Source organism: Egretta garzetta, unplaced genomic scaffold, assembly GCF_000687185.1.
Source record: "Egretta garzetta isolate BGI_Z169 unplaced genomic scaffold, ASM68718v1 scaffold164, whole genome shotgun sequence".
In the NCBI taxonomy this organism is placed as follows: Eukaryota; Metazoa; Chordata; class Aves; order Pelecaniformes; family Ardeidae; genus Egretta; species Egretta garzetta.
This window is the reverse complement of record NW_009259492.1, coordinates 728,248-755,103: the sequence shown is the minus strand read 5'-3', so window position 1 is coordinate 755,103 and position 26,856 is coordinate 728,248. Positions and strand designations below refer to the sequence as shown.

The window sequence follows — 26,856 nt, the reverse complement described above, 5'->3', positions numbered from 1 at the left end:
AGCATCGGGGCGGCAGCCGCGACTGCGGACCCATGGCTAAACCCCGCGCCTTTGTAGGAATTGACCATACGCACCTTCAGGGGGACCTGAATTCCAGATTATGGGTAATTTTCTCTCTATTGGCTTTTGAAAAAACGCCCGGTTCATTACATGTGTGCTGTAAAGCTGTTTCACCCCAACGGCAGTGCTCTAACGACAGCTACAACTGTTCAAACCACGGACTTGTCGTGGCCGTTATTAAGGACAATGGTGGCCGGCCGCAAAGCCCCTGCCTTTTTTTCTAATGTTTTCCTCCCAGTTTCTCTAGCTAAGGCAATCACCCTTTTTGCTTCTTTGTGCATTCAACTCAGCGTGAGGTGGGAGTTGTGCACTGAAAAGTCTTTGTTAATCCGGCGTCACCACCACAACGTCCCTCCTGTCATTACCGCAACTGTCACAGGAAAAGTTAGATTTTTCAAGAAATATTCTACTGGAAAATTTGAAGTTAATCACCATGGCAACGTTTTTACAGTTTGAAGAAATCCGTTTTTCCACTCAAATCTGCTTTCTGTTTAAAAGAATTGAGGGTAGCGCTGATAAAATAAGATTCACTGTTAAATGCTTGAAAGTCAAAGAGGACATTTCAAACACAATTTTGAAGGTATTTTTAATTGCTGATTTACAAAAACCATCTCTAGATTTTGGCTATTTCTTTGGTTTGCAGTGGATAACTTCTGAAGGAGACAAGGCGTAACTCTCCTTCAAAGGCCTGGTTGCCATTTGCAGGATGACAGGAGTTAAGGAGTTATCTCACATCGACCACAATTCGTTGTTTATGGATTCCTTAGCTCCATCACCACCTTAACTCTTCATACGCAGAGCACAGCTTACTCCCAGGTCACTGACATTATACCTCGCGATGTCATTACAGCGTTAATATTTATACTAGCACCCTGCCAAGTCTTCATTAACTAACGTTTTCTTTTTCCCTGAGCCCTACCATTGCTCCTTGTAACCAGCAATGTTTGCATGTTACTAAACTCCATAACGAATTATTTATAGCCTACTTATGTTTTCAGGCAGTGCCATTAAAAGATTATTTTGAGATGCGTTAATTCACAAAAACTGTCTCATCTTAAGACAATCACATACCATGGAAGTTCCACGGGACACCAAAACTGCCGGGGGCAACAGAAGAGCATGCAAATGCTTGTAATGCAAACAGTTCCCCTACCCCCACCAGTTCTTGTCTGAATTATCCCAATTCTGTCTACGAATGTCCTTGAACCCAAATTTAAGATTAGGACCCATTTCTAGACCCTGGAGGAGAATGTCCCCCCATGTGGCTCCGAGGTGTTCGGAGCACCCCAGGCAACCAGCATGCCCACCAGCATGTCATGGTACAAGATTTTTTTTTTACCTTAGGAATTCTTGTCATTTTTTTCCTTTGCTTCCTATACCTTAACAGCTTATCACGTTCCTGAAAGAACCAAATACATATGTTAGTGGTTTTCAGAGAGCTGCTACTTAATTTAATTGCGGCAGTACTGGTAGTCATTAGGCAATCAAGAAATAGCGATGTCAGTGCTGGCCGCTCCCTCAAAACAAAATAACCACGTTTTCATCAGTCAAATGTTCGTTTTACTCCAACGTCTTCCAAGTTTGCCATATACAAGTAGCGATGGCTCTTTATGGTCATGAAAATCAAGATAGCAACAGTAAGCCGCAGTTCAGAGCTGCTCAGCGAGCAAGCGTGCGCGGTCAAGCCCGTGCGACGGCTCTTCGCTGGTAGTTGGGCTCTCCGTCCAGGGCGAGAAGCAAAGACCGGCTCCTGCCTTGGCTCCTGGTGCGGGGCTGTTAGTGCCCTCTGGAAGGTGCACATGGGTAACAGCCCGACTACGCAACGTTGAGAGACTGTTTGAACTCGGCACTTGCAGTCTGAGCTGACTTCTCTGGGGATCTGCAGGTTCCCACTGCTTCTCAAAAAGGATCTGAGCATTTACTGCTGCCAGCAAATTTTTCTGTTCAGTGGAAATTATGAAACTCTTCATAGAGTCATGTTAATTTTTTATAGTACTGGAAAAAAAAAAAAATCTTTATTCTGGATTGTGAATACAGGCAAACTCCAGGACTGCAGAAAGCAAAGTTCTAAAGGGAAAACCCCTTTAATCTTTCATCTTAACCCTTCAGTAAAAGGTTGCAACGACATTCTGGGACATTGACAATGTGCCACTACCATCGGCCCAACGGCAAGTCCTAACATCAGCAGCAGAGACAGATGAAAACTGAATACTTGTTTTGCTTGACAACACAAGCTTTGCTGCACACTCGGCAATGAAGACCAATATGAGTGGCTTAACTTCACCAAATTTTCACCGATAATAACACAGCGATGAGTCGGGCAAGGGCAGTGACTGAGAACATTGCCGGTATGGGCGAGACAAAGCTAGTGGTAATCAGAGTCTGAAAAAAATGCAATTCCAACGTGGCAGAGCCGTCCCGGAGATGGGGGACACTCGCTATCAGCCGTCAGGACAGGGTGACCACACTGACCTCGCCTCTGAGGTCATCCTCGTGGGGGAAAAAAGCCTTCCTCTCTCACCAGAGCTTTCCTCTCCACTATCACCACATTTTTCTCTGGTGAACAACTTCTGCTGCTACGGCCTTTGACAACATCTATGCTGAGAAAAACCCTGTGCTAGCTTGCTTGAATGGAGGTGTAGGTGGTAACAAATATTATTATACCCTGCATGCTTTTCATGAACAGCAATTTAAAGCATATGAAGATGAGGATGAGGTTAACGTCATTCTTACCATGACACTCTTCACGTAGCCAGCAGTCTCCAGCGTCTAATGAAAAAGAATGAAATAATGTCAGTAGCACAGAGTTAAAACAAAAAAAAAGGTAGTTTCTTGTGGTAGTATTATCATTTCAGTATTTTCTCTTTCCAAAAAAGACTGAGAACATGGTAACAAAGCAGCAAAATACCAAACACAACACTGCAGAACACCCCCCTTGTCCACAGCAACCTGCAGCCCTGATGCTGTCTCCAGCTAAAGGAGCTCGGACACTTTCCCTCACGGGTGCAGGATCCAGCCCCCAGCACATCTTCTGGACATGCTGCAATGGTTCTGTCATGCAAGTGCAACGCAGATTGGAAGGTAACATATGTTCAGTTCAGTTACCAGTAATTATAGCAATGCCTACCGTGTTCCACAGATGCAAGCCATGCCCGTCAGCTCACAGATCCCCAAGCACCCCTTGCTTAGGCTTCCTGTTCTTCTGCTATGGCCTTAGTTGACCTTGCATGAGGGCAGCAGCATTACATCTTACCTTGGAGAGTTCATCAATGAGATTTTGCTGTTCAATAACTTGTAGTCTCAGGAAATCAACTTCTCTTTCTTCCTGGCTGTGGTCAAGGTCATTTAAGGAGCTCGGCCTCCTTATTGTTCCAGCTCTTTGCCTCTGAAAGAAACCCACAGGGCAGAAGAGGAAACAGTCAGAAGGCTTGGCCAAAGGACAGAAGGCAGCCCCTTCCCTTTACAGCTAGCTATGCAGCTAAGCTGATGGCTGTTCTGGCAGCTCTCCTGCTCCCCTTTCGCTGGGTGATACAGCTCGACTGCAAACACACCGGGTGTTCCTGCTCCTCAGGCTGCCGCGTGAAGCGCGCGGTCACTGGGGAGGACAGCGGGCGCGGGGGCCATCGTGCCAAAGAGAGGGGCAAGCAGCAGCTCAGCTGCCCTGCTCTGTGGGTCTGGGTCTGCCCAGGGCTGCGTGGATTGCTCTGGGTGGAGAAGGAGTTCAGGGAGCTGGGACCAATGTCGCCTTCTCCGGGTTCCTCTCGTTAGTTTTGATCTGCAGCAGTCCCGGAGCTGCAGCAGCCACGGGGATGACCCCAGACCTCCTGCACTCGTGCAATGCCACAGCTACCTGCTAACAGCTATCGCCCACTAATAATATTCAACTGAAAAAAGGGAAGAGAGTCACGAGTGCAGATTTCTTTGGGATTAGGAGGTGATTCTGGTACGATAGTCAGAGGTGAAGTGGGCGATTTGTGCTCACGTGGCAGCTGAGCAGCCAGCGACTGAGCAGTCCGACCAAAATGTGCAAAGCTCAGGCAATTTCTTTTCTTCAGAACTACTTGTTTTCAAAGCTAAAATAAAACATTTTATGTACAATAAAACACGTTCAAGCCACAAACCACTCAGTAGTGCACTGCAGAACATCGCAGCAAGCCCTGGGAAGGGGAAAGTTTCCTATCGAACTTGCAAGTTTGGGATGATGCCCAACTTCACCAGCCCCACGAGTACCAAATCACGCGTTCTTGCTGGAGCACACAGAGACTTACCATTGCTATATTTTCTTGTGTTACAAATTTCAATTTATTTTCCATTCGACGTAAGGCATGTGACAATTCTTCATTCTTCCTACTAAGGCGTTTATTTTTGTCCAAAATGGGCTTATACTGACTTTCAGCTTCTCTAAGACGTTTTAACTGAAAGGTAAAGGAGAATTAACACCCGTGGAGCTGTTATTGTTCACCAAATATATCAATAATTTTCTTTAAGCATCACACTAGCAGTATTTTCTCCAAATACAAAGGAGACTTGACCAAAAATTCTTGGTATTTTCCATCAGGAAGCAGAGGGTTCCTCCTTCACGAGGTATTCGCTCTCTGCAACACACACACCATGTGGGGGAATGTATTCATTTAAAAAAAATAAATAAAAATAATTCCAGCTAATGCCATCTTAAAACTTCATTGTTATGTGAGCGAAGATGAGCGTGATGTGGCACACCACCAAACACAGAGTGCAAGGAGGAGCCAGCTACTCCTGCGATGACTTCAAAACAGCACAGGGGAAAATACCTCGGTATTTGGGGGGCAAGGCACGGCCATGGCGGCGCGGTCACCGCCGTGCTTCACCGCTGCACTCACCAGCTCATTTCTCTCCTCCGACAGCAGCGCGTTCCGGTCCTCCAGCTTCCTGATGATGGCACTCAGCTCAGCAATTTTAAGTTGGAAGCGCCGGGCATCCTTTTCATCCAACTGCTGTTCCTAAAACAAAGATCAACTGCAAATAACTGTTCATAAGTGTGCAGGCAGTATCAATCTTTTCCAAAGCTCAAACTTTTTCCTCTCCCAAAAAGCAAAAGTTTCAAAGCAGAGTGTAACCTAACTGGGCCCCAAACGCTGCAGGATGAGACCAACGGAAAGTTAGGGGTGAAAATGTAACAAAGTATGCAAATGCAGAAGAATGTATATGCACATACAAAGTCACAAATGGTGAACTTGGAAAGAGAAAAGAAAATGTCAAAAATCAAGGCAATGCTTCCCATGTATGCCACTGTTGAACTGAGTGCGTCAGACACATCGCTCACCCTGAGGACTTTGTTGTAAGAAAATGTTATTAAAAGTACTGAAGTACAAATGGGGAAAAATACGTGCAATTATACCATTGCATAAGCTCTTCTTCCATAAAGCTGTGGCCCTTATTGGGTTCTAAAGGGTCACTCGTAAAGCCAAAGGGGTAGCACTTTATCCGAGTGAAAATGCTTAAATCAAATTATAAATGACTAGAAATATAGGTGGGCACGTTCTCGTTCAGAACCAGAGAGAAGCTACAGCTCTTTACAAATGTGACAGACTTTTCCCCCTTCTCTAGGCCTTGTTCTGATGTTTGGCAGAAGTTGAGTACGAATCGAAACAAGTAAATTAGCGTCCGTAGTGGTGGCGGCACTTTTGGGAGGTCTATGGCTCCTCATTCAACAGGTGCAGGAGAGGCTTGGGGCAAAGGATAAAATAGGTTGCTTTGCTCATGTACAAGTATTTACACTTCTACTGAGAAAATTAAGGCTGTTGCAAAAGAAATCTTGATGAGAATCAGCAATGAAGAAAATTTGCATACGTCAGATATATGAGGTCAGTTAACCGAGGGGTTTTTTTTTAATATTAGCAAATCAAGGCAAAAGCAGAAAGGTGCCATAGTTACATTAAAAATGCCATTGTGAAAGGGTGACTAAAATTTAATGCTCTGGATATTGCGTTGTAGAAAAGAAATCGGAGAGAATAGGTTAACGGGTGCTTAATTCACTCTCTGGTCCACTGAAAGTGAGAGCACTGGGCAGCGCGAAAACCCGAGCTAGCAGCGGTGTTCCAGGAGGACCGCGGGACTCCCCCCACTGCCATGCACCGACCCCCGGCCCCCCGCTCCCTCTGTAAACTGGCCTTGCACATCTGCTCGCCAAATCCACTGTCAGCAGATCCGAAAGCTGGCACACATACATTACTCGGTTAGAAATGCATTTGCATCATTTGTTGGCAAAACTGTGTCAAACTGTCAAACCAAGGCAGGTGGCAGAAGTATGGTACAGTGAGGAAAAGGAAGAGAAAAAGAACAGAATTTCACCCTGCTAACAAAACCAAACCAAACCAACAAGAAAACAAAACAACAAAAAAGCAAAAGCTCTCCCATAACAAGGTTTGATTTTACATCTCAAAGGCTTGGCTGAGGAACCAGAGCGAGAACTCGGTGCCTCAGGGCCTGCCCTGCACGGCTATGGGAAAGCTGTTGCTCAGGGGTGCACTCATCAAGATTCTGTCACTTTGTGCCATTTTGTCACTCGTTTGTGTAGGTGAAACCACGTGAAAGTGCTTACGGGGCTTCCCGAATGATCTGAAGCGTCTCCTGCACCACTTGCATAAGGAAGTTCCCGCTTGGGGCTGCTCAGATGCCGATCAGACTCTTTGATCTGGGAAAGTTGTTCATCTAAAGCCTCCTTTTGGAGCTGCAGTCTCTGAGCATGCCCGGCTTGAACCCCTAACTCTCTCTCCAGCACGTAGACTGCTCTGTCTTTAAATTTAATCTCCTCCATCTACAAGGAGAACAGAACACAATCACACAGGCAGGCAGCGGCTTGACAACAACAGAGCATCTTACGCCCCCAAACGCGGCCAGCGAACAGTTGCACAGAGCCGACACCCCTCGACATGGAAAATACAACAGCAGCGAGTGTTTGGCAGCCAACGTAGGAGCCGAATACGCTCAACCAGCTCGTGAACGTTACTCTGCTTCTGGAGGCCACCCGGAATAAAATCTCTCTTTGCAGCAGGAGTTTTTCCATTAAAACGACTGGGAAATAACCCATCTCCTCAGTTCTGTCTCAGAATACGCTGAAACATTTAAAAGCTAATATTTGTATCACAATTTGGATTCGTTCACTCAAACATTTCAATGATCTTGCAGCATTTTGCTTGGACATTACCTTTTGAAAACTTGGATTCGTAATTTTAAAAGAAAAATATTAAAACCTGAACATCCTTGTAATTTTCACAATATATAGAAGGAACGTGAATTGTTAAAATCCTTTTTCCAGAAGTCTCCCATGTGAACAATTTGTTTAATTATCCCCTTCCCATGAAAGGTTTTGCTTACGCATAATGAACATTACGCAAAATCATTAAGTGCTCGAATGACAAATGCCCAGCTATCTCCAATTCTCTTCCTTCCTATTTGCCTGCACCGTCCTCGTCGAGTTCAGAGCGCCATGCTCATCGCCGGTTGGATCTGGCACGTCGAATTTGCAGGTGCTCCAGGAATATTTTCTGTGTATTTTTTCCAAATGCTAACGTGGAATTAAAGCCTCCCTCTCCACGGAGCTGAGCCACGTTCCACGCTCGGAGGCGTGCCGGGGCCAGAGCGGTGGCTCGCTCCGCAGGCTGGGTGCCCGTGCCGCGGCGCACACCGGGGCCAGACCCTTCGAGGCTCTTTAGAGAGTTCAGACAGGGTGGCCTGGGCCCTGCTTAATGATGAAAAATTACTGAGCACAGCCCAAAATCTTCTTCTGTGTCTGCAGCGAGGTAAAACACCTCAACAGAACCCCAGGCTCTTCCCAGCTGGATTGCATACATATACATTATACATGAGTATGAGGTATTAATTACACTCGCACGCCACGGGGCTGCCAAACGTGCTCACAGATAATGATTCTATGGAAAGAAAGAAGTCATATACATCCCCTAAAATGTCTGTTGATCTGCTTTCAGACACCGTACATGCATAAGATTTTTGGCATAAGTTTTTGAGACTTAACACATTTAATTTAAATGATCTGGTTTTAAAACGTAGCCTGCTTCAAATAAGAACATTTTGCCTTGTGAGAACTGCGTTTGATACTTTTATCTTTGATAGCTTTGTCTGCAAACCTGGAAAAAAATGACATTGTGAATTAACCGATTGCTCAAAGTACTTTGTTTCCAATATCTGCAAAAATGGCCCAGCCAGGGAAAAAGCAAGGGATGGCAGCTTCCACGCATCCAGCGATAGTACCAGGAAATTACTTCCATGAGGTGTTTTTGGGCGGAGGGGTTGATTACAGCTTACGGCTGTGAAATAAATTATGTGGGAGAGGACACAGCGGGTTGGGACACGATGTCCCTCCGTTGCCGAGCGTGGAGGCTGCGTCCGGACCCAGGCCAGGCGAGGGGCACCGTCACCCCATCGCCCTCACGCGCCGGGGCAGCTCCGCGGTTCCAGCTCCAGCCGCAGGCGAGAGCCACGGTGCTCCCCGAGGGGCTGCGCTGCCCGGGGCGGCACTGCCCTGCGGTAGCTGCAGGAAGGAAGAACCGAGCTACAAACCCAGAGGGGTCCCGCATGGTCCCTGGGGGAACAGCCAGCCTTTGCCGAAAGGCAGCACAGGACAACTCATAAATACCTGCGTGGAAACTGCGCCTCGAGGTTGTGCAAAATTTGCATTCTTTTAGTAAAATGGAGCAAATCAAGTGCAGTCTGGGTGCCATTCTATTAAAGGTGCTTTCAACAATTTCCATTAAGGCAAGGGTCTACTGACTTTGAATGAAACAGAGGTGCCCCCTGAGGTTCTTCTGCTGAATACCTGATCGGGTAGAGATCTGAAGGGATGTTATAGATGAAAAGGTAACGTATCATTAAATGAGTATTTGTTTAAAATAAGCAGAATATTGGGTAGCCGATCCCAATTTACATGAAAACAAAGACACGTTACAACACAGGCAGCACTGTAAAGTAGGAGGAACAAAGACAGTGGAGAAAATACAAAAGATTTCACAGTATTTCACTAACGGTTAGTTTTCCAGAAGAAAACCCTGAACGTAATGTTCCTAAACAACAAAGGGAACACCAGCATTCACAATTCCCCTCGTATGATTGAATTCACGTTCATGAAACCCGCGTAACGGTTTGGCGTTTGCAGCCCATTATTAAATAGCAATGCTGAGGAAATTGTACAACCCCCAGGAAACGTTCCACTGAAAAATGCCGTTTAGCACATTTCTTCCTAGCACTAGGAACAGTAAGACAACGTACAGAGAAGAAACGACTCGCAACTCACTGGAAGAGGCGCCGGTCCCCAGGCGCGCACCCCAGCCCGCGGAAAGGCGTCAGCGCGCGCAGGAGCGCAGCATCCGACCGCCCGAGAGGGTGCCCCGTGCCGCGCCGTGGATATTCCCACCTTAGTCTGCGCAGGCTGCCTTGACTCGGGATGAATATTTATGTGGGAGCGCTAATTAAGAACCAGCCCCTGAGCACAGCTGATGCCAATTATGCAAACATAATCCCTTGCAAAGCTAAATTTGTTATTCCCTCCGTGTGCGACGCAGTGCAACGCCTATCACGGTCTGACACGCAGCTGGTTTTAAGCCGTGTGGTTCTTTTAAAATGTATTATTTCTATCCTGATTATAAAATCAACATGTAGGTTCCCTGGTCGGGAGATCTCTCCTTGTGATGCTGCCGAGGCCTTTGCTGCTCTGCAGATTCTCAGCGGGCAGCAGGAGCGTGGCCGCACACCCCAGAAATCCGCCTTTGACGCTTCCAGCACCAGTCACTCCTAGGCAGCTCTTTCAAATGCAAACGAGAAGCCCCTTTCCAGCTGGAGCTGGTACGGACAAACACAGGCGTTTCCCCATGGGCACGGTGGGGAAAGCCAGCGATCAGGGGAGGGGAGGAGACCTGCCCCGGGCTTTGGCCCTCAGGAGCAGGGGGCACTGAACTGCCAGGCCCCCATCGCCTGGGCTGACGACAGAGGGCCTGGATGAAAGGAGATGGGGTTCCCCTCCGGCGCAGTCACCCCTGAGAGATGGGGTTTGCACACACAGGCTGGCAGGAGGGGGCAGCTGCCCCATGTGCCGTGGTGCTCACATTTGCCTTCCCTCTCTGTTTTCCTTAAGGAGCTCAAAGAAATAAATGCAGCCGCCCCTGTGCCCTGGTGACGTGTGTCACTCACCAGCAACAACCAGCTAGATCCAGTTAACCAATTTTTTGCCAAAAACTCTACAAGAGTACCTCCAGCTGGTGTTCTGATAACGCACATTTACATCAACTACTGTGATTTATGGTTTATAGATAGTGGAGGGGGGGGATAGCACACCCACAGGGGGATACTGCTGACTCCTTAATGTTAGAATCCCAGAATGGTTTGGGTTGGCAAAGCCCTTGAAGCTCCCCCAGCCCAACCGCTCCCCTACCCCTGCCATCCCACCCCCAAACCCTGGCCCTCAGCACCGCCTCTGCCCGGCTGTTAAATCCCCCCAGGGCTGGGGACTCGACCCCTTCCCTGGGCAGCCCCTTCCAGCCCCTGACAGCCCCAAGGGGAAGGAATTGTTCCCCATGGCCAATCTAAACCTCCCCTTATTTTCTGTTATACGGCTCTAGATGAATATTGATTTTGTAGTGCTCTCCAGGTTCTAACTCAAGGCGTTTAAACTCCAACAGCACACTCACACATCTAAGCCAGGCTGCCATGCCATGCTGCAGCACCAGATCCACATCGATTCCCAGCACTGCGAAGGATGGGAACAGAGCCGACACCATACAGAAGCAAGCTGAGATTTTTCTTTTTTTGACCAAAGAAAATTCTCCCTATTTCGGTACAGATGAACAACAAAATGCAAAATGCAATCCCTTCTCATGCTGCTGTAACGTCCTGTTACGATATCCATTGCAGCGCATATTGCAGCAATAATAAGCTGCACATTAGAAAGTACATGGTGCATTTTTAGAAGAACAAAATGCTCCTTACAGTCGCCTGTGTCATTCCCACACCCACGCTGTGGCTCCCAGGAACACCCCAGCCCCTTCCACTGATCCTCTTGGCAGAGCGGGGCCAGGAACTGATGCATCTTGCTTACCGTTGGGGGAAGAGGTGAAAGCCGAGGGCGTTTCATGCTGAGGCTGCTGCTGGAGGCCTTGCAGTGACAGCAGCTCCTCAAAAGCACAACTTCTCCTTGTAGTTAAGCTAGGACACAAGAGCAAGCTGCCACCAGAAGAGGTGGTCCGGCACCCTGCCTCCACCGCCCAAGTTCCACGCCAGCACTAGGTCGTACAGTAGAAGTTGGCTCATCATATCGCTCCGCAGGAGAACTGTTCTTTTTCACTGTCATGGTTCATTTTCTGCCACGGCCGCCCACTGGACTGGCGCTCTCTGTGCATCCATGGCCCAGGGCAGGAGAGGTGGGGTGGGCACGCTGCTGGCGGGAGCACGGCTCGGGGCTTTGGTAGCCTCATGGGCTCAGCCTGGCTCAGCTCTAAGGTGAAAATACACTCTTGAGCCTCTGAACTTCCTGAATCTCACAGGTTGCATGAGGGTCTTAAGAGTCATCATGAGAAGATGTTAGAAAAAAACCCGTGGCTATCCCATTGCTTCATCTGAAGGAATTAAGCAACCCTTACACCTGCTCTGGAAGCTGCTGGGCACAGCCCTAGCACTGCTGTCCCGCCGGACAGCGGGAGCTGCGGTTCCTCAGCCGTGCGGTGGCACCTCCCGGGATCACCCAGGAAACTTCTCCTCTCACATCTTCTTCCAGAATTAATCCTCATAAAAAGGTCATCGCTGTCAGCAGCATGTCACCATTGTTCCAGTAACCCTGCCAGATGGTCAAACAGGAGAGGAGGTGACATGTCCTCTGTTTTCAGCTCAATGAGGACACGTGCAATACATATTACCGAAAACTTAATTCTGCAGTGTGATTCTGCTGCAACTTTGGCCCAAGTGCGATTCTATTTCAGGCTGATTAAATCCCAGTTGTACTTAACTAAAGAGGAAATGCTTACAACGCGCCCAGTAGATGCCACGTGCCCTTTTCCAGCCAGACAACACGCTACAGCGGCTGTCACACTCCCATGGGATCACATCAGCTCCCGACGCTTCCCCGGGAACAGGGTCTCCAACCTGAGCACTGCGGCTGCCTCGTCGGCAGCTTCACCAGCTGAAACGACTGACACTGATGGGTCCTGCAAATCACCGTAATTCCACCGAAATCACTGGAATGATGTTGAGAGAGGTGCAGTGTTCAGCTGTTAAGCACAGAAAGGTTAAGCGGTGCAGGTGAAATCGTAATTTGCTGCCCCACTCAGACTATAAATAACCAAAAAAGTTTCCTTGGCTAGGTGACTAAAGGAAACTTTTCCTTCTGAAAACTGGTTCCTTCTGGAGCGCGAGGTCTGAATTGCAGTGCAGAATGGGTAGCGTTCTACACAAAGCTACTCATATCAAATTGCTAGATAATTGTGGATTTATATCAAGATATAATGAAAAAATTACTAATCAGGGTGGATTTTTGAATGAATAATAACTTGCACAGTTTGTTACAAAAATCCTAACAGAATTAAATGTGATACCAGCTTGGAAGAGAAAAGCACGTGGGATGGGAGAAATAATCACGCATAGAGAAAGAGTCAAATGGTTTGTCCTAGTCTGCATTCCCCTCAGACAATGTTCTTAAAAACTGGACTGTGAGACACAAAAGGAACAACTCGGAACCAGGAGGTTCCGTGACCCTCCAAAACGGAGGAGAAATGTTGTGTAGTTTTGGATATACAACAGACGTAGTCCAGGTTCAGTTGGAATAAATACTGTTGTAAATGAGGTTCAAACCACAAATGGTGAAAAAAACATCCCATGTTTGCCAGAAGGAATTATTCACCTTGAATAATTTGCCTCCCTTTCAGTATCAGGTGACGGCTGGGATACCTTAATAACACCAAATACGGAAATTTGTCACCATGTAAGGGAATAAAAAGGAGAAGATCAAGACTAAATCAATCACCGATGCAATTAATATTTAATAAAGTCATCTTCCTGCACTTTTCATCTGATGTTGCCCTTCAAATCACACATCTTCACTAATTTACTGCCACCTAACTGAAATCTCAGGGAAGCGCCTGTAAACACAGAGGTTTGGAGCAATACTGAAAAGGTTGATCTCCTCTTTGTCTGTGGTGTTGGAATACTGTAGGGAAGCCATGAAGGTCTTCCATGAGGTATCCGAGCAGGTTATTAAACCTTCGGGGAGCATGGTGGTGCACCCCCCTGCCCCTTTTCTCTCCCAGACGGCTTTACGACCTCAGGAGTTGCTGCCAGACCTCAGCCTTTGTGAAATGAGTTGGAGGGTTAAGCGCCCCTTAACGGTACCGGGGACTCCCACAGGGCTGTGGCGGGGAGCGGCACTCTCCGTACTGTAAACACCAGTTGACTTTGTCAAGGTGGGGAGCGACAACGGGAACAATCCGTTACCCCCTGACAGCCTTGGAACATACCTCAGCTGGGTCATAACCCGAGCAACGCGGTACCATTGTTACTGGAATTCCAGTCATTACCGACCAGGTTGTGGCCAGGATGAAAATTTACCAATGACTAAAGCCAATCGGCTCATGACCCTATAAACAGTGGCCCCAAGCGAGGCCCTTTGAGCTCTCCTGGAAGGCAGCGGGCTGCGACCAGCACCTCCCTCGGAGCAGGACGCCTCTCAGACCTTGCAGACCCTCAAGGTTGCACGAATTGGAGGTCCATCGCTGAAGACCGACAGCAGAGCCCAGGCTGAAACCCTTCCCTCCATGAGGCTCAACACTCACCCATTGAGAAATGCCGAGACATTCGATGTGATTATCTAAAGATAGAATCATGTCCATGTGTACGCATGTGTGAATCGATTTAAGTAATCTGTAAATGTGCGATTTAATTACAAAGCGAGTCTGTCATGATTATAGTTGACTGTGAACATTAATTTGGTCAGTCATTAAGTGCTGCTAAAAATCTTGTGGTCCACCTTAGAGCTGCTAGATACATATTGCCCTTAGGCATAAACCATTGGCCAAGCTTGAGACTAAGACTGGATCCAGCCGCACCTCGACTCCTCTCTGAGAAGTTTAGAAAGCCAGGGGGTCTGCTCTGAACCTCGTGACTCGACGGGAGGGTCCTCCTCATCCCCCGCATCCACGGTCCCTCTCTGGACCATTGTAATGCGAGCGTCACTTAATTTTCCTTTGTGTGCTTCTTCCATGCAGGAATAGAGGGAACCTTGCCCTTTTTGAATCTTTAAGTGAGTCGCTGTTTTGATTAAAACTATTTTTGACGAATCACTTCGTTAATCGACTGATGATCGAGTGCTATTGAAATGGCACAATACAACCCTGTGATTTGCTGTAAAGGCACAAATTCTAAACTGCTGCTAACTCAAACTATTCAAAGCCACTCATTCGCGACAGGTAGTCATCATCAACTAAAGTTTCTTAAATTGAAAATAAAAATTTTCCAGTCTCTAACAAATCTCATTTCTTCAGTTGTTCTGATTTCTGTTTTAGCCCCCTTATAAACGAGGTAGGAGGAAGGGAGGCTGCAGTGGCCGTTGAAGTCCAGCGCTCCTCCTTTCTGACCAACCTGAGTTTGAGAAAAATTTCAGTGCTCTTTACCACATTGAACTTTGGTCCCCATTAAGCAAAATCCGAGGCCAGTTAATTCTCAGGGAATTCTCCCGCCTGAAGGGCTGTTTTCCCTGGAACGTGCACACGCTAACACAGGGTGCGCTGTTATTTGTGGGATACCATGTGATTGTAGTTAAATACACGCATATAATATTTTTAGCTGTTTTAAAATGCACAAATTAAACTTTAAAAAAAAGTTTACTAAAATTAGAAATTCTTTAGAAAGGTCGTTGCCATGCTTACTTGTTACCATCTGGAAGGGACTTTCATCTTTTACATTAACATTTCTTAAGCTTCTGAGCCAGGGGCAGCTTAACTGGGTTAGCTGCACTTCTCTGGAGAGCAGACCCAAACAGCACCAGCCATATGTGCAAACAGAAACCACGCGGCCAGAATAACTTGAACACACGCTTTTGCAAATCGCGTTATTGCCTTTCCTATGCTGTTCTCAGAGCTGAAAGATGCTCAGCTCTGCTGTTTGGGATTACTCCAAATTTATCGGCATCAGTGAGAAATGGTTACTCCAGCTCCTGAAAAATAACTAGAATAAATAGCTAGATTTTTTTATTTGGCAAATACTAAGCAGGAACTGTTTCTAAAGAGAGATTACACCTTGTTAGCTGCTGCAATCTGCGAGCCTGTAGTACAAAACTACCAAAATTACCACCTGCAAACCTTGCCCCTCTACCCTAACTGCCTGTTTGCTGTGTACGGAGGGTCTGCTGAAAACATGCCCTGGCATGAGAGTGCAGGCTGGGGAGGAGCCAGCCTGCAGCTGCATTTGGAAGTCTCCTTTTGACCACAAGAATATTTTGGATTTTGTTTTGCTGCTGGAGAAGCGCACAGCGCCCAGGCAGGCACAGCTGGTTCAACAGGCTGCAGGGCAGCCATGCCTTCCCCGAGATCCCATCTGGAAGAGGGCAAAAATGCAGGGATTCCCCTTAGAAACCTGGTGAGGACAACGTTCATTCACTGACGCTGGGTTTGGCTTGGTGTGATGATTTAACTGCATGCAAAGTCGTAGCAAGTCAACAAAACGGAAAGGTTTGTATTCGAGCTGGTTATTTTGTTTTGTTTTAAAACATACAACTTAAGATCTATGGAGAAAGTACAGTCCTCTATTTCTCAACCACATCACAAAACCTCTGAAGTCTGCTCCCCGTTCTCAAAGACCGCCTCTGCAGCATGAGGCTACTCACTTGACACTCCGTGCTGCAGTACACCGGGATATACCAGTTCCTTCCCTCTCCCATCAGTCTGCCCTGATGGCTTCAGTCACCCATGGGAATGATCTCCCCAGGGGAGGGGTTGACCCCGCCACATTGGGCACTTTCAGGCCTCAGCAGGACAGGGTGCTGGGCCATCTTGTCTGGGCTGGGCTCTTGCCTAGAAAGGTTGGACCAGATGATCCTGGAGGTCCCCTCCAACCTGGGATTCTATGATTCTACGATTTGGAAAGCCTGAGCACACATACCCTGCATCTCTCCTGGCAAAAGAGGACGATGCTGAAGACCAAAACAAACTCCAATTTGCTTGAAGTAAATCTGATGGCTGTACAGCTCCTTTGCATAATGCTCTGCCTTCCTACCACATCTGTTACTCTGAAGGCCACCTAACATTTTTCCAAAAGTCTTAAGTGAGACATCAACAAAAGCATTTCTGTCTGTCCAATAAAGGAAAAAAAACTAGTTTTAATTTGAAAGGAGAATAATGGATTAGTACTGGCTCGCCTTTTTCAGGCAACCTTTGACTGACTATGTCCAGAAGTATTTTCCGTAAGCTAAGCCTGCATAGATGTACTTAACCTGGAGATGAAAAACTGTACCTATCAGAGATAAAGAACTTCAAAAAAACCTACTTTTTGTTACAGGACTTCACACGATTACAAAGCTAAACATGAAGGAGTACAACTCTATTCTGACTAAACAAAAAAAGCAGTATTTTTCTAGGCACGAAATAATCATTTGCTCAAAGGTTACTGCCCCCCTTGGTTAAAATGGCTGAATAATGCATTGCACATGAATCACGGAGCTTTTAAAATCCGGACGTGAATCCATGAATCCATTCAGGGCTGGATGCCTGCCCCAGCCCTTACATGAAGGTGCAATCCCATCGCTCTGCTGGATGGACAGACCCGCTCACGTCGGGCTAGTCTGCATTTCTCTGTCTCACTGCAGCCCCAGTGAGGCTCAATGAGCGCACTTTATAGATGGCCCCTATCGTAAAAACATAAAAAAGCATGCTGGTTTTCAGTAATAGTTTAAGTGTTTTGAGAATTGCCTCATTTTTGTAGAGAGGAGAGCTTTTATCGTATGACGTGGCACCAGCCTTTCCCTCCCCTGCAAGGTGCCGGGAGCCAACAGCTCCCTCTGAAATCAATTGCAGTCGCGTCAATGGAGCTGAGAGTACTTAAAGTCATTCAGGAAGCACTCAGGGCTTGGCGAAACGATGGCATCATGTAATTTAATTAGTACAGGTAGATAATCTGATTCATTCAAGCAGGAATTAAAAAAAAAAAAAGTTTGATTTTCAAAGGCAATTTAGAAGATATAACCTCAAACCACTCCATTCCTTCTAACTAAGAACATATTTATTTTATAGCTTCTACATTAGAGGCCATTAGCGTGGACTTTTCATGTGATGCAGCACGTTTATTTAGGATGTACATTAGCCATCCTTTCATTCTGATGTATTAAATCAATGCATCTAGTAATGTATGTTTAGAGAAGAAACTACTTACACTGCAGGATATTTGAACAGTATCAATAGATCGGTTCGTTATGAATTATTTTAACATCCTCTCCATAAAAATAAAATAATCTATGAGGGGAAAAAGAAGTAAAGCCTGAGGGAACGGGTGGCTCCGAAGGGTAGGTAATGCCACCCTGACTGACGGAGCAGCGCGCCGGTGCCTCGGTGGCTGTCGGCCACTTTGGTTTGGCAGGACACAGGAGATGCTGTCCCAGCTCCGTGGTGGGCAGGGTCTGCAGGGCATTTGCTGAAGCACGGCTACGCTGCCGTGCTCTGACTTGGGGTCAGTCTGCAAGCTGATTGTGCGCTTTAAAGTTTCTTTTAGGATTTGGATAACAGCCAAGGGATAATGACTTAGAAGAGACGTGGATGAGTTTATACCGAGACACTGAATGCTGTAAAAGAGCATGGCAAACACAAGAAGATGGTAACTTCAAATAACTATGGAGGCAAGCCCCAAAATATGGAACATGAATGTTATGGGCGTTACGTTTGCTCCCATGCCCTTGGGACCAGCAGCAACAGTTGAGGGATACGGTCCTGCAAACCAGCTGTGCACTCACAAGCCTGTGCAGATCGTAAGGCAAGTGTCTGAGAAGGCAGTGGAGAAGAAATCATCCTAACACACCGGAAGTGTTGGTGGCCTGCCAGGCCCTCGTGCAAATGCTTCCCTCTTGGAGGCAGCTCCCTCCCACAGGGAGTTCTCCCGTTTTCCAAGCACCCCGAACCAATCTGACCTCTCCAACAATTTTCCAAACACACTGGAGGAATACTCCCGAGCCATAAACCTGTAGCTACCGCCTTTGAGAGCCACGCTGCTGCACCTGAGAACCAAATGGTGACTGGAGGCTGATCAGCATACGCAAAGACCCAGTGGGGATCAGATGAGCAATGATGGGTGAGGAACCCCAGTAACCCCCTGAGGCCGGGAGCCTGCAGAGTCACTGCTAGCGGGGCCACTAAAGCAGGAGCACTAGGGGTAAAGCCACCGGGATGGGTCACAGAAAGGAACACGGTCCTGAAGCCCTTGTGGAGTGAAGGGGGTCATTGCCTACAGGGCACAGGACTCCTATGGGATGCAGAAGAAAGCACATTTGGGGATTGCGTAAAGCTCATTATGTGGTGTTTGCAGGAAAGAGCAAAGGCAGGGAAACGGAGGGACCAAGGTGGGTCAGCAAGGAACAAATGGTGCGGAAACAGAGGCAGGGGCCAAGAAACATAACTGTTTTGTAGAAATCCCCTAACCAGCTAGTAACCCAAGGCCTCTTCCTGATATCTGAAGTGCAAACAATATTAATAGGCACTGACACGGATAAAGAAGTTCCTTACAAAACATCCTAATCACTTTTAAAAACACATTTTAACATCTCTAGTAGTAAATGCAAACCAGATTTGAAGCAAGCTACAGAAGTTTGAATGCCCGTCCTTATTCATTCATCTGAGTCCAGCACTGAACTTACATTTATTTACTATCAAAAACATGTTAGTAAAAACATAGATGCAGATAGCAACACGTACCAGTCTACGAATTTCTCTCTCACACTCCCTCTTAATTCTGCTGATTTCCTCTTGATGAAGGTGATACACACTCCTTATCTCTGCTGCTTTAATTTTGTCGGCTTGGATGACCATAGTTAAAGCCTCTTCCACTTGTTTCTTAGCCCCTTTCAGCTCTGAAATTTCTTGCTGCATTTTTATTTTCTCAACTTCAAACCCTTTCTTGGCCTCCTCCTTTGCCTCCGTGAGCAGCACCGTTTTCACCTTGTCAGGAGCCCCATCGCGTACAGCATTGAGAAGGGTCTGTAGTCTCTGGATTTCATTATCTTTAATTTTTATTACTCTAAGTAGTTCAGCTTCATGCTGTCTCAAAAGTGCTTCTCGAACAGCTTGGAGCTCCTTCATTTTCTCTTCATGAAGTTTGACTTTGAGCTCTGTTACCACCACTGTACTTTTATGCTGTTCGTGCTCTTTGATCTGCTTAACTTCCTGATTTTTCTCTCTTTCCAACTTGCTGACCTACAAGGAAAATGAAAAAAAAAAAAAAAGTATTTTTAATCAACAATGATTGCCCGTCCTTATTCATTCATCTGAGTCCAGCACTGAACTTACATTTATTTACTATCAAAAACATGTTAGTAAAAACATAGATGCAGATAGCAACACGTACCAGTCTACGAATTTCTCTCTCACACTCCCTCTTAATTCTGCTGATTTCCTCTTGATGAAGGTGATACACACTCCTTATCTCTGCTGCTTTAATTTTGTCGGCTTGGATGACCATAGTTAAAGCCTCTTCCACTTGTTTCTTAGCCCCTTTCAGCTCTGAAATTTCTTGCTGCATTTTTATTTTCTCAACTTCAAACCCTTTCTTGGCCTCCTCCTTTGCCTCCGTGAGCAGCACCGTTTTCACCTTGTCAGGAGCCCCATCGCGTACAGCATTGAGAAGGGTCTGTAGTCTCTGGATTTCATTATCTTTAATTTTTATTACTCTAAGTAGTTCAGCTTCATGCTGTCTCAAAAGTGCTTCTCGAACAGCTTGGAGCTCCTTCATTTTCTCTTCATGAAGTTTGACTTTGAGCTCTGTTACCACCACTGTACTTTTATGCTGTTCGTGCTCTTTGATCTGCTTAACTTCCTGATTTTTCTCTCTTTCCAACTTGCTGACCTACAAGGAAAATGAAAAAAAAAAAAAAGTATTTTTAATCAACAATTATTAATACAAATTATGATATTATCTAAAAATGATACGGGTCACTTTACAATATTAGACCTTAAGGTTGTATGGCTGGTGCCTTAGAGCGAAAGCCCAACCAGCTGGGTTAGTATTACCACATGCGGACCTCTGCATTTGGCATTTCCTTCATTCTTTATGATCTAATACTTTATTGTACATTAAACATCCCTCTTTTAAGGAGGTTCCAGGTAAAATCTGGGTCGCTGAGCTCTGCCACACAGCCTTCATGCTGCAGACTTAGGAAAGAGCAATTTCCTCTCCCGGCGCATTTTGTGTGAAGAAAATACATGTTACAACCCCCTGTAAAAAATTTTCACAGGGAAAAGGCTTTTTACGGTTCATGGCAAATACTTCCAGTGCACTGTCACAGTCGTCATGGGGCTCGAGGTTTGGCAGGTACCTGTGGGGATCTTTAGTAACGCAGCTCATCTAGCAACGCAGCCAGGAGGACTCGGGTTTGTAAAAGTCGTTCTGGATCTACCACCAGCACTCTGGGCACAACTCCGTTGTAGCCCTGACGGACCCCTCCTCTCTCCAGAAGCACCAGCGAGCGGTCACCTTGGCACTGTGGCTACTGCAGCTCCACATAATCCACATCAACGGCGACAAACTAAAGCCCGTAGGATGCCAGCTGTCCTCTGGGTGGCTGTGGCTATGGACCACTGCATGTTTTATGGAAGTGGTTGCTGCATAAGGGCAGGTACTGCACTGGGAGACATTCCCAGCGTGTGTTTGCAGCAGCATTTGCAGTGTTTGCACAGCTGACCCTCTCCTTGGGGCAGGCTGATTCTGAGGCAGGGAGTGCACGTCTGTTTGCTCTGTCTTTTCTGTCCTGTAATGTTTATCAGAACAGCCTGTGCACATATTTAAAAGCTAAAATCAAGAAGTGGATATTCACTTCATTGGAATGAATTACCAAAGTGTTTATTGGGAAAAAATGCTCAGGGCAATTCTCTTTAGTAAAAGTGCATTTTTCTTCCCCAGTTGACACCATAAGGTTTCCTTGCTAAGGATATGCCCAAGCCTGCCTCACAAATGAGAACACTGCAGAACCGAACCATGCAGGAGTAAAGAAAAACCTGTGGCATTACAGAGAACTTTGAGAAGTCTTCCAAGGACAAAGTAATTTGTGAAAACAAGAAGAACAACCCTGCCAAATTTGTGGAAAAGACTTCTCTTTCACTGGGCAGCAGCATAAGCAGAAATGTCTGCACATATAGAAAAAGAGAAACAAAACTGCATCATTGTCATTTTGCAAATTATTGGTATTGAGGATAGAAGTTCAGCACCAATGCTGACTTTAGCATCATGTTCTGTTTTTATAATTAAATAATAATTCCCTGCAGTCTTCTTGATTCTTTAATTTGCCTAACTCTGTGTCCTAAAAAGCACCAGTTGACATAACATAAGTCAGTATCAAAACGTTATGCAGTGGCACAAAACCCAACTGAACTGGCCATCGATACCCAAAGGCGACAGGCAGCGCGCGCTCAGAAACTACCCTAACGTGTGCGTGGGAGTTGCTAGAAACAAATGGACGTTAAAGACAATCCACATTTAGGAATTAGCCAGTGTCTTGTGGAGTAAGTCTGAACCCCTACTTTCTTCTTCTGCTGGGTATCTGCAGCATCTGTCATGCTGCATCCCCTTAAGAATAGGTGGGAGCCCAGCTGCTGAGCCGATATTTTGGCATGCAGATCCAAACTGCACTGTGCGCACATGCAAGACAGAAAAAGCTCTTTGCAGGCTACTGTGAAGCCCCAAGCAATGGTATTTTATCAGATGCTTTTTCAGCAATGAGTTATGCGTTACAGATAACTAACTGTATCTGACCACAGCAGGGTCACGTGATATTTCAATTCAAAAGCATACCATGAACTCAAGAGGAGCCCTAATGAGAAGAATTGCATCAAAGGGACTGGGGAGGACCGGGGAAACAGGGTCCTCAGTCTGATAATGCATGTCTCTATTAGCATTCTGGAACCGAAAAACCTCAGAGTTTATCAGCGGAAACTAATGTGGTGGATTATGGAAAAGCAAATAAATTTTTCATGCCCTCACTGAGAGGTGGGGTCCGAAGGCGACAGCTAAAAGCTCTTCAAGTTGAGGCTCAAGCTGCACCGGCTGCCGCTCTCTCCAAGGCTCAGGGTGAAACTGCAGCTCCTTAAACTTTGGCAGAGGGGGAGGCAGAGCTGAGGCCTATTACTGCACTTCTGAAAGTGGTATGCAGCCCATTTGAAGGATTTTGAGCATAGAATCCAAATTAAATTAGTATAAATGTGAAAAGAATAATAAAGAGAATTTCTGAATAACACAAAATTGCATTCAAACCCTCAATGCAGACATCCTTGTAAATAGGTAAATATTTACTAGAAAAAGTTCTAGAGAGAGAAACAAAGGACGGGGACAGCTTTCAGCCCACTACTACAAGGGTGCCATCTGTTTCGAGCAGATGTTAGTTCTTCCAGATCTTTTGTTGGCATTTAGCTATGCGATTTTTCAAGTTCATTTGTTCCTGGATGGCAGGAGCAAGTGTGCTGCCTGCGGCCGAGTCCTGCCTGCCCGGGACCGGCCATCCTCCCTGCTTGCCTTTCCCACCGAGAGCTACACTGCCCAAGCGCCCTTGCTTTCTGAGATCTTTTCTCCCATATGTATGTTATAAATACAAGGAGAACAATTTAAAGATCTGCAATAGGGGGTTGCCTCCTGTTTCCCACAGAAGGCTGGTTCCTGGTGCACGTATGTTGATGATCTATTGTCGAAGTCATGCACAAGTTGGCTACAAGTGGGGCAAAGAGTGGTTAGCAGTCAGGAACAACAGACTATCTTTACTTCAATTAATGAGGGAAGGAAAGGAAAAGATGCACACCTTACTCTTTTCTTGCTGGAGCTCTATCTGGATGTCGGTGAGCTTGGCCCTGAGCTCTTCATTGGCAGCCTGCAAGGCGGCCAAGGCGTCCGGCTTCTCCCCCCTGGCTCGGCTGCTGGCACCCTTCTTGGACATGGTGAGGCCGCGCGGCAGGGAGGGGAGTCCTGCCCGGAGGCCCTCGTCCCAGCGCTCGCTCGGGGCTTCTCGTCCTTGCCTCCGTCCCACTACATTTTCTTACTTGCCTGGAAGGAGGGAAATCACATAACCACCGTCAGAGAGCCGGAGGTGGGCAGGCGATGCGATACCCGCCAAGCGCACGGGAGACACGAGACGTTTCTCGAAAGCACGAGGTACACGTCAGCCAGCTAAAGCGGCCCTTCCCTGGATGAAGTAAGAGCTAGGCACGTTGTCAGGTGTAATAATATTTTGTATTACACCTGTATAGAGCAAAACATTTAAACCACAAACTGTACATGTTTTCTGTCACTTCATTTGCACAGGAATTCACACAGTGCAGAGGGTGTGGATGTTCGGGAGGGGCGTCCAAGCGCCAGCCCCTGGCACCGTCATGGCTTGGAGACAGCAACTGCTGGGAAAACCGCTTTCAGCATAGGCAGAATACTTCTATGTTCTTTAAAAAAAAGTTTTAAGAAAAACAATGTCTGGTTGCTCATAAATACCTTTCAGATAACCATGATGTAAATAATAAAAGTTAAGAAAAAGGTAAGAAGCTACAGGAGCGAGCAGAGATTCCCCAAAGGCAACAGAAGCTTTCTACACAGGAGCGTGTGGTATCATCAAACCAGCAATTAAGATCTGCATAGGTTAATCTAAGTCTGGTAACAACGCGGAGTTTTATTCACACTAAGAGCTTTTGAGTCAAATCCAAGCAAACGAAGCTGAGCCAAGCAAATTCATTCCATTAAACAGTGGAGAACCAGGCAAAAGTGGACCCGACCTCACAGAGGTCATGTATTAATACAGTTGGCACTCTGTGTCTGCCCATTAACCCCAAGACATTCATAAACTGTACAACATACACAGTTGATAGTGATAGCCTCAGATTTGCCAACAAAACAGAATATTAAGTAGAGAGACTTTAAGTCCAACAGAGACTTTGCCCAAGAATGACCTGCAGCATTCTGAAATGGGGTAAGCATTCTCAAAGTCTGCAGAGGCTGTGCCCAATTTAGAACATCGTATTATCAATGAAACTCAAAGGTCCTTCCTAATCAATACTATTAAGGAAAGAGTACAGAGTTATTGAAAACTCATATCCTTGCACAAAACATATGCTAGCTTAGAATAACTGCCAGGTATAGGAAGCCTAAGAGCAAGACACAAGCTCACTCCAAGGAATTTGCGACCTGAGACAAAGACAGACAGAAGTAGGAAGAACGATGGCGTTTTGTATCTGTTAATGCAATTTTTATGCAGCAACCATCCCATGGTTCAGAAAACTCTATCAGAGTTCTATGTAAAAATAAATAATTCAACTGTTCATCAAATCAAATTGTCTGCACAGCGGTGAACAGTTTGTCCTTACTTCATTTGGTTGGTTTCTTAGAGGTGTTGATGCAGGCAGAGCCCATTAACATTATGCGCTCAATCACTCTGTGCTGAACAAGTCTGTAGGAGGGCGTTCAGGTTGCTGTCAATTCTTCAACCGATCAGTATTTAGCTCAGTGCCCATCAAGAGCATGAACAGATTTAATTTAATAGAAACCTGAGGATAGCAAGAAATTCTGGGCAAAACGCCGCGTCCTGGAGGCTTTGTTTAGCTCCGGAGCAGTGGAACGTAGGTACTGCCTGCTCTATCCCAAAACGCAGATGTTTCCCCGATGTTTCTTTCACACTTTGTATACTTTCTGAAAGATCTTCTCGTATAACAACATGGCTTTGTCAAAGCACTACGGAAGGAGGATCCCCACACTACCTCACAAGCTCCTTGGTAATTATCCCGTGCAATTTTTCAGTCTATATTTCAGATATATTTCTATATTTCAGATATAGACTGTGGCTGTGAAAACCCAGTTCATTCCTTCTGAAAAGATAAACAGGAGCCCACGCAAAGGACAGCTGCCTCTACTTCTCTAGACAAAAGACTTGCTATCAAAGTTTATTTTATAATTGTCTATGAAAAAAATTAATGGGAGCGAAATCATGAATGAAATGCCTAGAGGACCAGCTAACAAGCTCACATTCAAGGTACACGCTCACAGTAATGCAAAACGGGGAGAAGAGATGGATCAAAATATTCAGAGAACTGGGTGATCCTAAAGACTGGAGTGAGAGAGGAGGTGTGAAATGCAGTGGTGCAGAGGCTCTGTCTTCTCAGACAAGACCTGGGCCAACTTCTGACCCAAGGATGAGGACAACATGGTTCTGTTGCTTTGGAGCAAACAGCAGACTGGATCAGGAATTTTACACCACCATGTAAACTTACAAAAGTGTGTAAAATCTAATGAAAAGATGCTGCACTAGAAAACTTTGACTTGCTTAGATAAATCACAGAATGGCAAGGATTGGAAGGGACCTCGGGAGATCATCTAGTCCAACCCTCCTGCTAAAGCAGGTTCACTTAGAGAAAACTATATCCTGAACAGATTACACTTATTTCTCAGCTCAAAACTTTATTCGGATTAATTTTTAACTGTCACTACATTTCTAGTTGGAAGCAAACCCTTGTTTTAAAGAGCTGTTTATACTATAAAAATACATATAAAAATGTCAAATTTGGGAAAACATTTCCAACCTTGTCAATACTAACCTTATTAATGTGGATAACAGACTTTTTGGATGATGACCTTCAATGCATCGGTTTATTCATCCTGACTCATGGTCAAAGCTGCAGCTGAGCAGCGCTATTCCCTGCCCAAGCACAAGTGAAGAGGCTTAACAGTTCAGGGCAGCTGTAATTAAAAAAAAAAAAGGGTAAAATAACAATATAATAATAATAGTATAATAATAATAGAAGAGCTTGATGTGAATTCTGAAAGCAAAAACCTGCATCCATTAGGGAGAAAAGAGCGGAGGGAGGCAGCCACCTCGGGGGATACATAAATAGGATATGAAGCTGGAGAGGGCTGAGAGCATCCAGGAGGAGAGGCTGGAGTTTGGGAGCAATGGGGCAAAGCTGCTGAGAGCCAAGGAACTCATGTAAGGCAAGCAGTCACTGCAGATCTACCCTGGGTCAGAGGAAGAGTGGGGAGGCTGACACTTCGAGAAAAAAAAAAAAAGCGTGTGTGTGTGGAAATAAAATTCCTGATATGAATTGAACAAACTGAGGTAGTACAGACAGTCTGAATTCTGGGGTTTCTCAGTCAGGCTTGACTTTGTAGCCTTGACGTTTCTATTAAAAAAAAAAAAAAAAAGTGTTTGCTTGGTCAAATAGAAATAAATAAAATTTTACAGACATTGCCTGAAAAACCTATAAACAGGAGCAGATATTCTTAGCATTTAAGATTCTTGCTTCTTTGTGTAAGAAGATGCAATACATCCGTGATTGTTCTACAGCGGAGGTCTTAAAAATAACCCTCTTTCTTTATAGATAAAAAAATGGGGCAGTCTACAGCCACAGGCACTGAATTCTACCTACTGTGATGAATGGAGCATTTGTGCATACTGCAATTATTTTCTTAAACAACTTGTTATAGCGATAGATGCAGTAGGTGCAGTCAGGTTACTTCACAGCCTGAGGAAATGAGAATCACGGAATCGTTGAGGTTGGCAAAGCCCTTTAAGCTCCCCTAGCCCAACCCTTCCCCTACCCCTGCGATCCCACC

The 26,856-nt window shown here is 45.9% G+C and overlaps 1 protein-coding gene across 4 annotated transcripts in view; it reads right to left on the bottom strand.

Annotated features, from left to right (window-relative positions):
- The window catches only part of JAKMIP3 (Janus kinase and microtubule interacting protein 3), a 41,006-nt gene extending 17,800 nt beyond the window's left edge, over nucleotides 1-23,206 (bottom strand). For 2 of the 4 annotated variants that reach the window (XM_035892900.1, XM_009637355.1), the window contains exons 1-8: nucleotides 23,072-23,206; nucleotides 19,636-20,133; nucleotides 6,641-6,856; nucleotides 4,920-5,039; nucleotides 4,329-4,475; nucleotides 3,314-3,445; nucleotides 2,794-2,829; nucleotides 1,400-1,459 (exon numbers count right to left, since the gene is read on the bottom strand). In XM_035892900.1, the coding sequence (XP_035748793.1) occupies nucleotides 1,400-1,459; nucleotides 2,794-2,829; nucleotides 3,314-3,445; nucleotides 4,329-4,475; nucleotides 4,920-5,039; nucleotides 6,641-6,856; nucleotides 19,636-20,133; nucleotides 23,072-23,206 (1,344 nt within the window). The remainder of the gene's footprint in view (nucleotides 1-1,399; nucleotides 1,460-2,793; nucleotides 2,830-3,313; nucleotides 3,446-4,328; nucleotides 4,476-4,919; nucleotides 5,040-6,640; nucleotides 6,857-19,635; nucleotides 20,134-23,071) is intronic. The other 2 variants (XM_035892901.1, XM_035892902.1) reach the window with 2 other exon arrangements.
- Between the last annotated feature and the right edge of the window lie 3,650 nt (nucleotides 23,207-26,856).